Source organism: Hirundo rustica, chromosome 8 (genome assembly GCF_015227805.2).
Source record: "Hirundo rustica isolate bHirRus1 chromosome 8, bHirRus1.pri.v3, whole genome shotgun sequence".
In the NCBI taxonomy this organism is placed as follows: Eukaryota; Metazoa; Chordata; class Aves; order Passeriformes; family Hirundinidae; genus Hirundo; species Hirundo rustica.
Genome location: NC_053457.1, coordinates 3,232,629 through 3,243,981, shown reverse-complemented (window position 1 = coordinate 3,243,981; position 11,353 = coordinate 3,232,629). Strand labels below are relative to the sequence as shown.

The window sequence follows — 11,353 nt, the reverse complement described above, 5'->3', positions numbered from 1 at the left end:
AAATGAGATAACCAAAGATATTCATCCCGTAGTTGCTAATCCTTATACCTTGTTGACATCTGTATCAGAGAAATTTGAATGGTTTACCGTGATTGATTTAAAAGATGCCTTTTTCTGCATCCCACTGGCACTTGAAAGTAGGAAATATTTTGCATTCGAATGGGAAAATCCAGACACAGGACGAAGAAGGCAGCTGACTTGGAGCCGACTACCACAGGGATTCAAGAACTCCCCTACCATTTTTGGAAACCAACTAGCTCGGGAACTAGAAGAGTGGAAGACAACCCAGGTAACAGTACCAAGCATGTTCTATGTGGTTCTCCAATATGTGGATGATATTTTCCTAGCAGCTACGGAACGAGACATCTGCTCCCAATTAACCATAAGCCTTCTGAACATGTTGGGACAAGGAGGATATCGAGTTTCGCGAGACAAAGCACAGCTGGTAAGAACAGAGGTTGTCTATTTGGGGTGTGAAATCTCTAAGGGGGTACGGAAATTGGGGACTAACCGCATAGCGGCTATCTGCGCCATACCCGTCCCCCGAAACCATCAGGAACTCCGATCTTTCCTCGGAATGGTGGGGTGGTGTTGGCTGTGGATTCTGAACTTTGGACTGCTGGCACGGCCCCTATATGAGGCCCTCAAAGAAGTGCACTGGACTTGGGGACGTGCACAGGAAAAAGCCTTCCTAGAACTAAAGCAGGCCTTAAAGGAAGCCCCTGCGCTGGGATTGCCAGATTTGAGCAAAGATTTCCAGCTATATGTTACTGAAAGACACAGATTGGCATTAGGGGTACTAACACAGAAAATAGGGCCATGGAAGCGGCCTGTGGGGTATTTCTCTAAACAATTGGACACAGTTAGCTCCGGCTGGCCAGGATGCCTGCGAGCAGTAGCGGCAACGGTGCTGCTAATACAAGAAGCAAGGAAGCTGACTTTGGGAAGGAAGCTGGAAGTATATGTGCCCCATATGGTAATCGCAGTCTTAGAGCAAAAAGGAGGTCACTGGCTCTCATCCAGCCGCCTGTTGCAATATCAGGCGTTGCTGCGAGAACAAGATGATATAGAACTGAAAATAACACCCCATTTAAATCCAGCAGAATTCCTCAGGTCGGACCGAGAGGAAGGGGAACTTGTCCATGACTGTGTGGAGATAATTGAGCAGGTCTATGCAAGCAGAGAAGATTTGAAGGATGCACCGATCGATAGCCCAGACTGGGAGTTGTTCACCGACGGGTCCAGCTTTGTCGAGAACGGCACCAGGTATGCGGGTTATGCGGTAGTCACAACTCTTCAAGTAATAGAAGCAAAGGCTCTTCCCCCTGGAACCTCGGCTCAAAAAGCAGAAATTAGAGCCTTAACTCGAGCCCTCGAATTGAGCAAAGGAAAGAGGGTCAATGTTTGGACTGATTCAAAATATGCCTTTGGGGTGGTGCATGTACATGGAGCTCTGTGGAAAGAGCGGGGATTGTTAACGTCTCAAGGGTCAACAATAAAACATAGGGACGAGATCCTACTCCTGTTAGAGGCTGTAAGAGAACCCGAGGCAGTGGCAGTAATGCATGTGCCAGGACGCCGAAGAGAAGATGAAAAGATATACCAAGGTAATCGATTGGCAGATAAAACGGCTAAAAGAGTGGCGAAGGAAATAAAGATTCAATCAGCTCTTATTCCAGCTAAGGGAAATCCGGCGGATTCCTACATGAAAGATGAGCCTCCATACCTACCAGATGACGTGAAGTTGGCCCACCTGGTGAAAGCTCAGAAGAATGACAAAGGGTGGTATGTAACAGCAACCGGGCAGGTAGTAGTACCTGTGAAGATAATGCGAGCAATCTTGGAGACTGAACATTACAAGTGCCACTGGGGAGCGGAGGCCTTGGTAAAATTTTTAAAGAATGAGGTAATCTCTAATCAGATGTTAACAATGGCAAAGCGGGTTAATGCAACCTGTCCCACTTGTGTGAAAAATAATCCCTAGTGCGAAAAGAGGTTCAGATGGGAGGGTTAAAGGTAGGCCCACAGCCTGGAGACTACTGGCAAATAGACTTTTCGGAGCTGCCTAAAGCCCAAGGTAATAAATACCTTTTAGTGTATGTATGTACCTTTTCAGGATGGCCGGAGGCGTTTCCCTGTCGCACGAATCAGGCAAAGGAAGTGGTTAAAACCCTTTTGAAAGAGATAATCCCCCGGTTTGGAATCCCATTAGGAATGTCATCAGATAGGGGACCGCATTTTGTGGCAGGAATCATTCAAGGTGTAGCCAAGGCATTAGGGATTAGATGGGATTTACACACTCCATGGAGACTGCGGTCTAGTGGCCAGGTAGAAAGGATGAATCAAACATTGAAAAATCAGTTGAAAAAGATTTGCCAGGAAGCCAAAGTTCAGTGGCCCCAAGCTCTGCCAATAGCATTATTGCGCATCCGAATAAAACCCAGGGAGAGGATAGGAGTCAGTCCGTATGAAGTATTGTATGGTAAAGCTTATCATGCTGCAACCTATCAGGGGGACCCCCATTTAACAGGGGACCAAGTATTATTAAATTATGTGTTATCTTTAAATAAGACTCTTGCAGCTGTACGGGGAGCCTTGCAGTGGAACCGCCTGCTACCACTAGAGAACCCAGTTCATGACATCTCGCCGGGAGACCATGTGTACGTGAAAAATTGGAGCGTAGAGCCTCTAAAGGAGTTATGGAATGGTCCCTACCAAGTGCTGATGACCACGTACACCGCCGTCAAGGTCGCTGGGATTGATAACTGGATACACTACACCAGGGTGAAGAAGGTACCGACGAGATGGGAGGTGCAGCCCATAATGGACACCCGGATGGTATTCCGAACAAAGCCCTGATCATCTTGATACTGATTGTTTGTCAGTTAGTAGCCTCAGCAGTTATAATTCATGTACCAGACCCTTTAGTCTTAGTACCGGAAAGTGGAAATGTTGAATTAACCTGTTTGTTTTCTGACAACCAGAAAGCTGGATCCCATGAAATTAATGTGAGATGGAGAAAAGGCCTTGACATCGTAAGTAAAGGAATAATAACACTTTGGGATGACCATCAGCAATCAGGAAACACTACCTTAAGGATTCCTAAAATCACAACTTCTGGAGAAGGTAGATACACCTGTGTAGTATGGATAAAAGATAGTTTTGATTATGGGGATTTTGAGTTGGAAATTATAAATAAAAACTATACCAGTGCAGGTTCGGTAATAGTAGCACCCTTGAGAACAAGCCAGGATATTTGGTTGGGCCCGCCATTGAGAATTAGTTGTCAATACACCTTGAAGAATAATTGCAAAAGAAGAATAAGGATTAGCTGGTGGAAAGAGAGAGAGATGGAATGGGAACAATTGAAGGAAGGAAGTAGTGAGTGGAAGAAAGAGTCTAAAGGGGTCGGGTGGTATAATATCACATCTTTTGCTTCAACAACTATGGCAGGGAATTATCTGTGTGTAGTTAAGTGTGGATTGGATGGAGGATTTGGACTTCGGGAAGTGGTCGCTAGAACAAACCCGTATCAGGGAATAGGAGCAACTGAAAGAACAATCTTAGCAGTAGAAAGAGAAAATATTGCTTTAAATTGTACAATATCCCAAAATTACACTGAGTATGGGTGGTGGCATGAAACAAGGATTAGGCCGGGATCAAAGTATAAAATCACAGCAGGGAGAAAGGAAATAGCATTGCAAATTACTAATGTACAGAAAGGGGATGACGAAGGAGAATATTGGTGTTGGATAGCCCGAGATAATTGGTGGGGTCACAGTCAGGTAACGTTAAGAGTAAGGGACATACGAGTTACCAGACAGGTCCCAGAGAGAAATCAAACCCTAAAAATAAGAGAAGGACAGGAAAATTTAATAGTAGGACTAATTTGAGACTTCGGAAGAATGCAAAATACAACTTCAATAACAGCCTGCCTGCCTCTTCCTCAAGCGGCTGGAGACCCGATCCCGTGGGGAATTATACCCATAAGGGAGATGCCAAGCGCCACCGCGAATGTAACCTGGAACTGTGAAATAGTGTCTAAGGAGATTTTAGACTGGGTAGAGGTTTGTATGTTACGAAGAAAGATTAGTAAGCAAAATTGTCAGCAAATACCAGGATATTATAGATGGATAGAGGATTCAAAATTGTCAGCAGATACCAGGATATTATGGATGGATAGAGGATCCAAGCTTAAGGGAAATTGTTTGGTGATTGGAGAAGTGTCCGAGCCATGCGATATCCGAGTTCGGAATAAGAGAAAGAAGATAGAAGAAGTATGTCAGAATACCACTGAGACAATGACAATGGAGGAGTGGAAAACAATCTGGGGACCTAGTCTGTTAGAAACTTATAGTTACCTAGGGAAAGTGAATTGGTGCATAATGTGGGAAGGGAGAAAGAATCAAGATTTTGGGCAGAAGTCATTATTCAAAGAACAATATAGGAAAAAGGTAGAGATGATGGAGTTATGGAATTGTACACAGGTACTAACCTGTGACACTCCACCAGTGCAGATTGGACTTGAACCAGTGCGAGTGCTCTTGCAGTGGGGATGTGAACGTAGAGGATATAATCACACCCTTGCAAAGAAAGAAAAGGAGCCCTGGGATTGCAAGACGACCACGGTTAGGAGCCCAGGAAATTTAGTTTGGGTTATGGGACATGGATTATGGACTAACACACATGCCCATAGATGGTGCAGTTACACAGATTACATTAGGGGTTCCTACCTTATGCCCATTCTGGAAAACTTCTAAGCTGCAAGAAAAGGAATTGGTAAGCAGAAAGAAAAGGGAGATAGAAGATGATGCTTCGATTCAGGAAGATTGGCATGAACCTGATGATGGAGTAAAAGTAGGATGGATGTTAGAATCACTGTTTGCCCCTATATCATCTTACAGAAACAGGGAGATGTTGTACCGATTATTAGGACAGACAGAGAGGCTTGCAGCTACAACTAAAAAAGGTTTTAGAGACTTGAATCTTCAGCTGCAAGCGACTACTAGAATGACATTACAAAATAGAATGGCATTAGATTTGCTGCTACTTAAGGAGCATGGGGTTTGTGGATACTTAAGAAACAGAGTAGACCATTGCTGCGTGCACATCCCAAACGTGACAGAAGAAATAGAAAAAGATATAGATCAATTAGAACAAATAGAATCCAAAACAAAGGAGATACAAAAAGATGCTGAGCATAATTGGGTAGGAGCCCTGTTGAGCTCCTTAGGGATCCAGGTTTCCGGTTGGGTATCATCTATAATACAATGTGTAATAATTGTAATCGTGATAATTGTAGTGATCATTGTATATAGATGTCTTTTAGGAATGATTCTGAAAGAAGGGGCTCACACCAAAAGGGTAATACAAGCAGTTACCCGAAGAGAAGTGATACAACCCCGTGTAGCTGAGACTCAAACCTAAGAAATTGAGCATCCTTGCAATAGAATTGAAGAATGCTCAAGAGGGGGGACTTGTTGGAAATTAGCCATGTTGCTAGGAGAAGTACAAGGAAAGAATGTGCTGACAAACGAAGCATGAGGAACGGACCAAGACATCGCGGTTAGGTGCTCACGGTGGTCAAAGAAGAATAGAATTTATGGTGGGAGCCTTTGTGTAAATAGAGATAGGGAAGCAGGTGTTGTGGGAACGGGATATAGTCTATAGAAATTAGAAGATTAATGTTAAACTGAAATGTCATGTATAGCACGTACGTTGATGATGTAATCTGTAAGAAATAGTATAAAACCTGTAAGAAAATGAGGGTCGGTGGGATTCTGATTTGGGACGTTAGTCCCCGGGTCCCCGGGCCCGAATAAAGCACCGCATAAACTACTTTGTGGTTTGTGTTTCTCTTCGTTGGGCAACACTATCACGCTGTGAAAAACGACACTACAGTATTGGCTGTCTCATTTGTGTATTAGTTTTTACGTATTGTTATTTTAAGTATAGTGCAATTTACAGCCCCTTTTAGCTGCTTACTAATGTAACCTAATTTCTCATTTTGCGTATGCACTGTCATAGATATAGTAGTGTGATGTATATATTATGTTGAGGTACACTTCTTAGAGCTTATAGAAATAATAGTGTGATAAATGTATTGTACTATGAGTCTTAGGAAAATATAAAATGTTACAATACTTCTGTGTAACGAGAAAACTGTATAAATCAATAAAGTTGTTTCCCACATCTGCTGACCGACTTCTCTAAGTGCTAAGATACGGGTGATACAAACCAGAGCCCGGAGGAGAATTAGAGAACTTGGTAACTACTCGTTATCAGGTAAGTTTGAAACAACAGGATGAAGCCACAAGAAGGAATAAAATATATTGACCTGATCTTTTGGATGTCTTGTAGATATGTGAGAGTAGAAAACCTCTTTTTGCGACATCAAAAGCTCCCACGAAGGCAGTGCCGGAGCGCAGTCGTGCGGCACCGATCTGGGTGCCCCGGCTGAGGTACCAACATCGCCTCTCGTATCCTGTGCCCGCCTCCTCTCCCTCCCCAGTGACTCCTCTCCCTCCCCAGTGACTCCTCTCCCTCCCCGCCGTCACTGGCTGCGCTTCCGCCCGTCGATTGCTCAACCGGCCAAAGCTATTCGCACACAAGGCGGGATTCATTCGCTGCGACTGCAGCGGCCCCGCGCACGGAGCGTGTCCGGAGCCGCGGCGCTGGGAGCAGGGGGCGTTCGGGTCCCACCGGAGTTGGCGGCGAAAAGCGAAACTTGGCGAGCGGCGGGGGAGCTCGGAGCGGCTCCAGCACAGGTGGGATCCGCGGTGGGTTGTGTCCCAGCTCGGGGCTCGCTGCGGGCGGAGGGAGCCGCGGTGAGGAGCAGGGGGCGGTTCCGGTGAGTTCCTTGTGCCGGGATCCCCCGTGTCCACCGTGCCCTGAGATCGCGGAGGGAGCGGCTGCAGCGGCTGCAGAGCCGGAGGGGCCGCGGCTGCGGGCACGGCAGAGCTCCGGGACGCTGCGCTTGTGTCCGCAGGTGCTGCCGCAGCGTCCGCGGAGCGGGGCCAGGGCGGGACTGAGCTGGCAGCGCCTTCCTGAGCCTCGGTGTCCCGCAGGGCCGGGACCAGCAGTGACCTCTCCTCATATGCCTTTCCGTGTGCCATCACCGCGGGTGTGAAGCTGTTCCCGAGGCCGATCTCCGAAAGGCTTTTTCAGCACTCCTGATGTGTCCGGAGCAAGGGGCTGTTTGTTCCCAGGGGACAGATTCCGGCTGTGAGCTGGAGGAGAGGGAATTCTGCTCTCTTCATGGGGTTGTGAAGGAGCTCCTGCCTCTCCAGGAGGGACCAGCAGCCGGGCTTACACACTTGCCTGGGGCACAAGAAGCCACTTTTCATAAGCCGGAGGATTGCGCTTGTGAGCGTGGAGAGAGTGATGATATGGAGAATGGATTATGCACCAGCGATGGGAGTGTGAGGGAGCCCCTTGGTCCCCAGGGCACAGCAGTAACTGGCAACGTACACAGAAGGAGCCTCAGAAGATTCCTGGGTGAGTGCAGGGCCACACCTGTTGCTTTTAGGGAGGAGACAGTGTCACCTCCCAGGGACAGGGCTGGCAGGTGTGTGGCTGTTTCCCGATGTCTGGAAGAGGCCTCGTGCTCTGCTTGGCCCCATCAATGGCTGGAACCAACAGCACCAGCGCCCCCAAGCCTGTGCAGTTCTGCTGCTGCAGCCTGTCCCCACAGCTGTGTCCCTGGCTGTCCCCACACCTGTGTCCCTGCCGGTGTCCCGGGCTCTTGGCTCCCTGGCTGCCAGCTGAGTGAGGGGCAGACTGGCTGAGGGGTCCCTCCTGTGCTCCCTGGGCATTGGGTGAGCAGATTGGAGGGCTGGGTCTGGTTCTCACAGCCAGCAGCTCTTTCCTGCTCCAGGCAAGTGGTTCAGGAGCCATCCCGTGGTCGTGTTGGTGCTGACTGTGCTCGTGTTCCTGCTGCTGGCTTTGGTGGTGGCCTTGGCTGTGCAGTCAGGTAAGGGAGGGGCAGCAGCCTGGGCCCAGCCCCTCGGGGCAGAGCGGGGTCCCTGCTCCCTGCAGAGCTGAATCCTCAGAGCTTCTCCTCTTCCCCCTCCAGCAGCACAGGTTCCAGTTCCAGCTGCGCCTCCGCTGTTGGTTCTGGGCTGTCCCTCTGGCTGGGTCGGGTACAATGGGGTCTGCTACTACTTCTCAAGGGATTATGGCACCTGGGATCAGGGTCAGGAACGGTGCTCTGAGCTCGGGGCCTCCCTGGCCATTGTGAAGGATGCGGAAATGGTGAGTGAGGGGCTGTGGGTGTTGTGGGGTGTCTGAGGGGAGCCTGGGGGTGCTCCTGAGCCGGGCTGGGTGCTCGTAGGGCTGGGGCTGCAGCCCTGTCCCGGGGCCTTGCAGGGAAGGAGCCCCAGTGTGCGGGGGGAGCCCTGGGCACGTGTCCCCCCGAGGGGCCGGGGCAGCTCCCACTCCTCTCTCCTGGGCAGGATTTGCTCTTCCGCCTCCGCGGGAACGTCGATTTCTGGCTGGGGCTGCGCAGACGGGGCGAGCGCCTGCAGTGGGGGGACGGCAGCGACTTCAGCTCCTGGTGAGTGCCGGGGAGCCGGGCAGGGCATGGGGGGGACAGGGACACAAGGTGTTCCCCTGGGAACCAGCGCTGTCTCTGCTCCTCCTTGCAGGGTTCCTGTCCTTGGCAATTCCGAGTGTGTGTACCTGGCTGACAATAAATTCAGGAGTGAGAGCTGCTCAAATCAGCAGCCGTATCTCTGCAGCAAGGCCCAAGCTCCCCTGTAACAGGGAGTGGAGAAAGGACCTTCTCCACGCTGGGCAGTTACAGCTTCACCTCTTAGCCCAGCACAGGGCTGTCCTTCCTCAGCTGCACCCTGTGCCTTGCACTTACTCTCAGGGTCACCCCAGTGCCTGTTCATCCCCAGTGCCAAACGCTGGGCTGGGTGTTCCAAGGAAAAGTCTCTGCAATGCATCCTGCCAGCGATGCTCCCTGGAGTGAGTGGATTGCCCTCATTACACAACAAGCTCAAATGGGAAATCCAAATCCTGGGCTCTTGGAAATCATCACAAACTGGCCTGAAGGTGAGACTTGTGGACTGTCCTTGAAAGAGGAACAGGAAAAGCTGACATGTGCTGAGAAGGAATCCCACCTTTGGCATCAGGCACCTGACTGTCAAGAATGCTCTAACGGCTCCTGGCTCTCTCTCGGCTTTGGAGGAGGATGGTCGGAGGTGCTGCTTGGGGAAGGGAATTCGCTGCCACTGCCATAATCCAGCCCAGAGCTGCTTCTTCTGCCATGGGGCCAGCCTCTGACTGTGAGAGCAGCCAATGAGCTGGTGCTTTATTACCACCTACATCAGTAAAAGAGGGTCCTATCACCTTGTGAAAAATGACCCTATTGTATTGGCTTTCACTTTTTGTATTAGTTTGTACATGTTGGTATTTAAGTATAATGCTATTTATGACCCCTTTTAGCTGCTTATTAATGTAACCTAATGTGTCATTTTAAGTATGCACAGTATATAGATATGGTAGTGTGGTGAATACATTATGTTGAGGTATGCACCTTATCGCTTATAGAAGTAATAGTGTGTTAAATGTACCATGAGCCTTAGGGTACTATAAACTGTTACAATACTTCCGTGAAACCGAGAAAAATGTATAAAGCAATAAAGTTGTTTCCCACATCTTCTGACTGACCTGTCTAAGCGATAAGATTACCATGACACAAACCAGAGGTCTGGAGAATTAGGACTTGTTAGCTACTCATTATCAGGGAGGTGTGAAACAAGATGAAGGCACAAGAAACAATCAAGTATATTGACCTGATCTCTAGGATGGCATGTAGATAAGTCAAGAGTAGAAAATCGAAACAAAATTTCTACAACACTCAAAGCTACCAGAAAGGCAGTGACACAGACCCCGTGCGGCTCCGATCTGGGTGACACAGGAGCAGAGGCACCAAAGGAGCCCCGCCGTACGGCAGCGATTGCTGCTGCGCCCTGGGGACCCAGGGACTCCCTCCCATCATTGGTGTGGAATCTCTTGTCCACATCGTCACTCACTGCACAATCACAAGTGGCATCCCCCTGCTTATGACAAGTGGCTTCTTGTGCCCCAGGCAAGTGTGTAAGCCCGGCTGCTGGTCCCTCCCGCAGATGCAGGAGCTCCTTCACAACCCCATGAAGAGAGCAGAATTCACTCTCCTCCAGCTCACAGCCGGCATCTCGCTGCTGGGAACAAACAGCCCCTTGCTCCCGACACATCAGGAGTGCTGAAAAAGCCTTTCCGAGATCGGCCTCGGGAACGGCTTCACACCCGTGGTGATGGCACACGGAAAGGGACATGAGGAGAGGTCACTGCTGGTCCCGGCCCTGCGGGACACCGAGGCTCAGGAAGGCGCTGCCAGCTCAGTCCCGCCCTGGCCCCGCTCCGCGGACGCTGCGGCAGCACCTGCGGACACAAGCGCAGCGTCCCGGAGCTCTGCCGTGCCCGCAGCCGCGGCCCCTCCGGCTCTGCAGCCGCTGCAGCCCAGCTCCGTGCCGGACAGGCGGTGACAACGCCTGCGAGCTGCCGGAGGCGGGGACGGGACAGCTGCGGCTCGCAGTCCGCCTCCCGAGGGGGAAGGAGCAGCAGCCCCGGGCTGCTCAGGATTGTCCCCCGCATTCGCTGCCCCGGCGGCTTGGAGCCTGGCGACACCGAGCGCGGGCACAGCCGCTTTGGGTCCCTGCCTGCAATTTTAATCCCTTTTCTCTCGTAACCCTCTTTCTTTTGAGGGGGATGTGGCACTACTTATTGTCTGTTCCTCAGATCCCTCTTAGTGCTCCTTTTCACTCCCGGTGCTTCCACCATCCCTCCCAGCTCCCTCCGAGTGTTCTCAGTGCTCCCACTTCCCTCCCTGTGTTCCCAGTGTTAGGAAAATTAATCCACGAACACCCAGGTTTATGTCCAAAAAGGAGACAGAGGAGTCCTTTTACTTTATTCGAATAAAGCGAGAGGCCATGGGGCATTTCCCCTGGGGTCTCTCAGTTTTTCGGAGGATGCAGCCTCCTTTTTATCCTAATTTCCCGGCCGCATTTCCCTCTCTCTTTCCCCGTTGGCTGAGGTACTTGAGAGGTACAGACTTCCCGAAATGCCTAAGACCTAAGATTCCCCTTTTAATGTATAACTCCCCTAATTTTTAATTCTGATGGGATTTATGAGTTTTCCCCATTGTTGCATTTCATCTTTCAATATTCAATTTCATTTACAAACAAACTTACGGTTTGTTTGTAAAGGCAAGTATCTTCTTTTCCATTCATCAATCAGTAGAATCCTTCCCATTGTTTCTCTTATCTCTCAGTGCTAGTTTTATCTACCAGCAGACCCAGGGCTTGTT

The 11,353-nt window shown here is 49.7% G+C and overlaps 1 protein-coding gene across 2 annotated transcripts; it reads left to right on the top strand.

The window, feature by feature from the left end:
• The first annotated feature begins 6,622 nt into the window (after window positions 1-6,622).
• On the top strand, window positions 6,623-9,632 carry LOC120756207 (early activation antigen CD69-like). 2 transcript variants are annotated; one of them, XM_040072154.2, is made up of 6 exons: window positions 6,623-6,767; window positions 6,989-7,497; window positions 7,877-7,972; window positions 8,078-8,253; window positions 8,454-8,554; window positions 8,646-9,632. In XM_040072154.2, the coding sequence occupies exons 2-6, from the start codon at window positions 7,176-7,178 to the stop codon at window positions 8,758-8,760; spliced, it is 810 nt and encodes a 269-aa protein (XP_039928088.1). In that variant the 5' UTR covers window positions 6,623-6,767; window positions 6,989-7,175; the 3' UTR covers window positions 8,761-9,632. The 2 variants fall into 2 exon arrangements, with proteins under 2 accessions (XP_039928088.1, XP_039928087.1); XM_040072153.2 differs by having other exon boundaries at window positions 6,626-6,767; window positions 8,075-8,253; window positions 8,646-9,630.
• The last annotated feature ends 1,721 nt before the right edge of the window (window positions 9,633-11,353 follow it).

What these genes read in the sequence shown, in the direction of transcription:
- LOC120756207 (XM_040072153.2), top strand. Translation starts at nt 7,176, where the DNA reads ATGTGTCCGGAGCAAGGGGCTGTTTGTTCCCAGGGGACAGATTCCGGC. An exon ending in GAGCCTCAGAAGATTCCTGG is followed by an intron (nt 7,498 to 7,876) that starts GTGAGTGCAGGG and finishes TTCCTGCTCCAG; the next exon opens with GCAAGTGGTTCAGGAGCCAT. An exon ending in GGCAGCGACTTCAGCTCCTG is followed by an intron (nt 8,555 to 8,645) that starts GTGAGTGCCGGG and finishes TCCTCCTTGCAG; the next exon opens with GGTTCCTGTCCTTGGCAATT.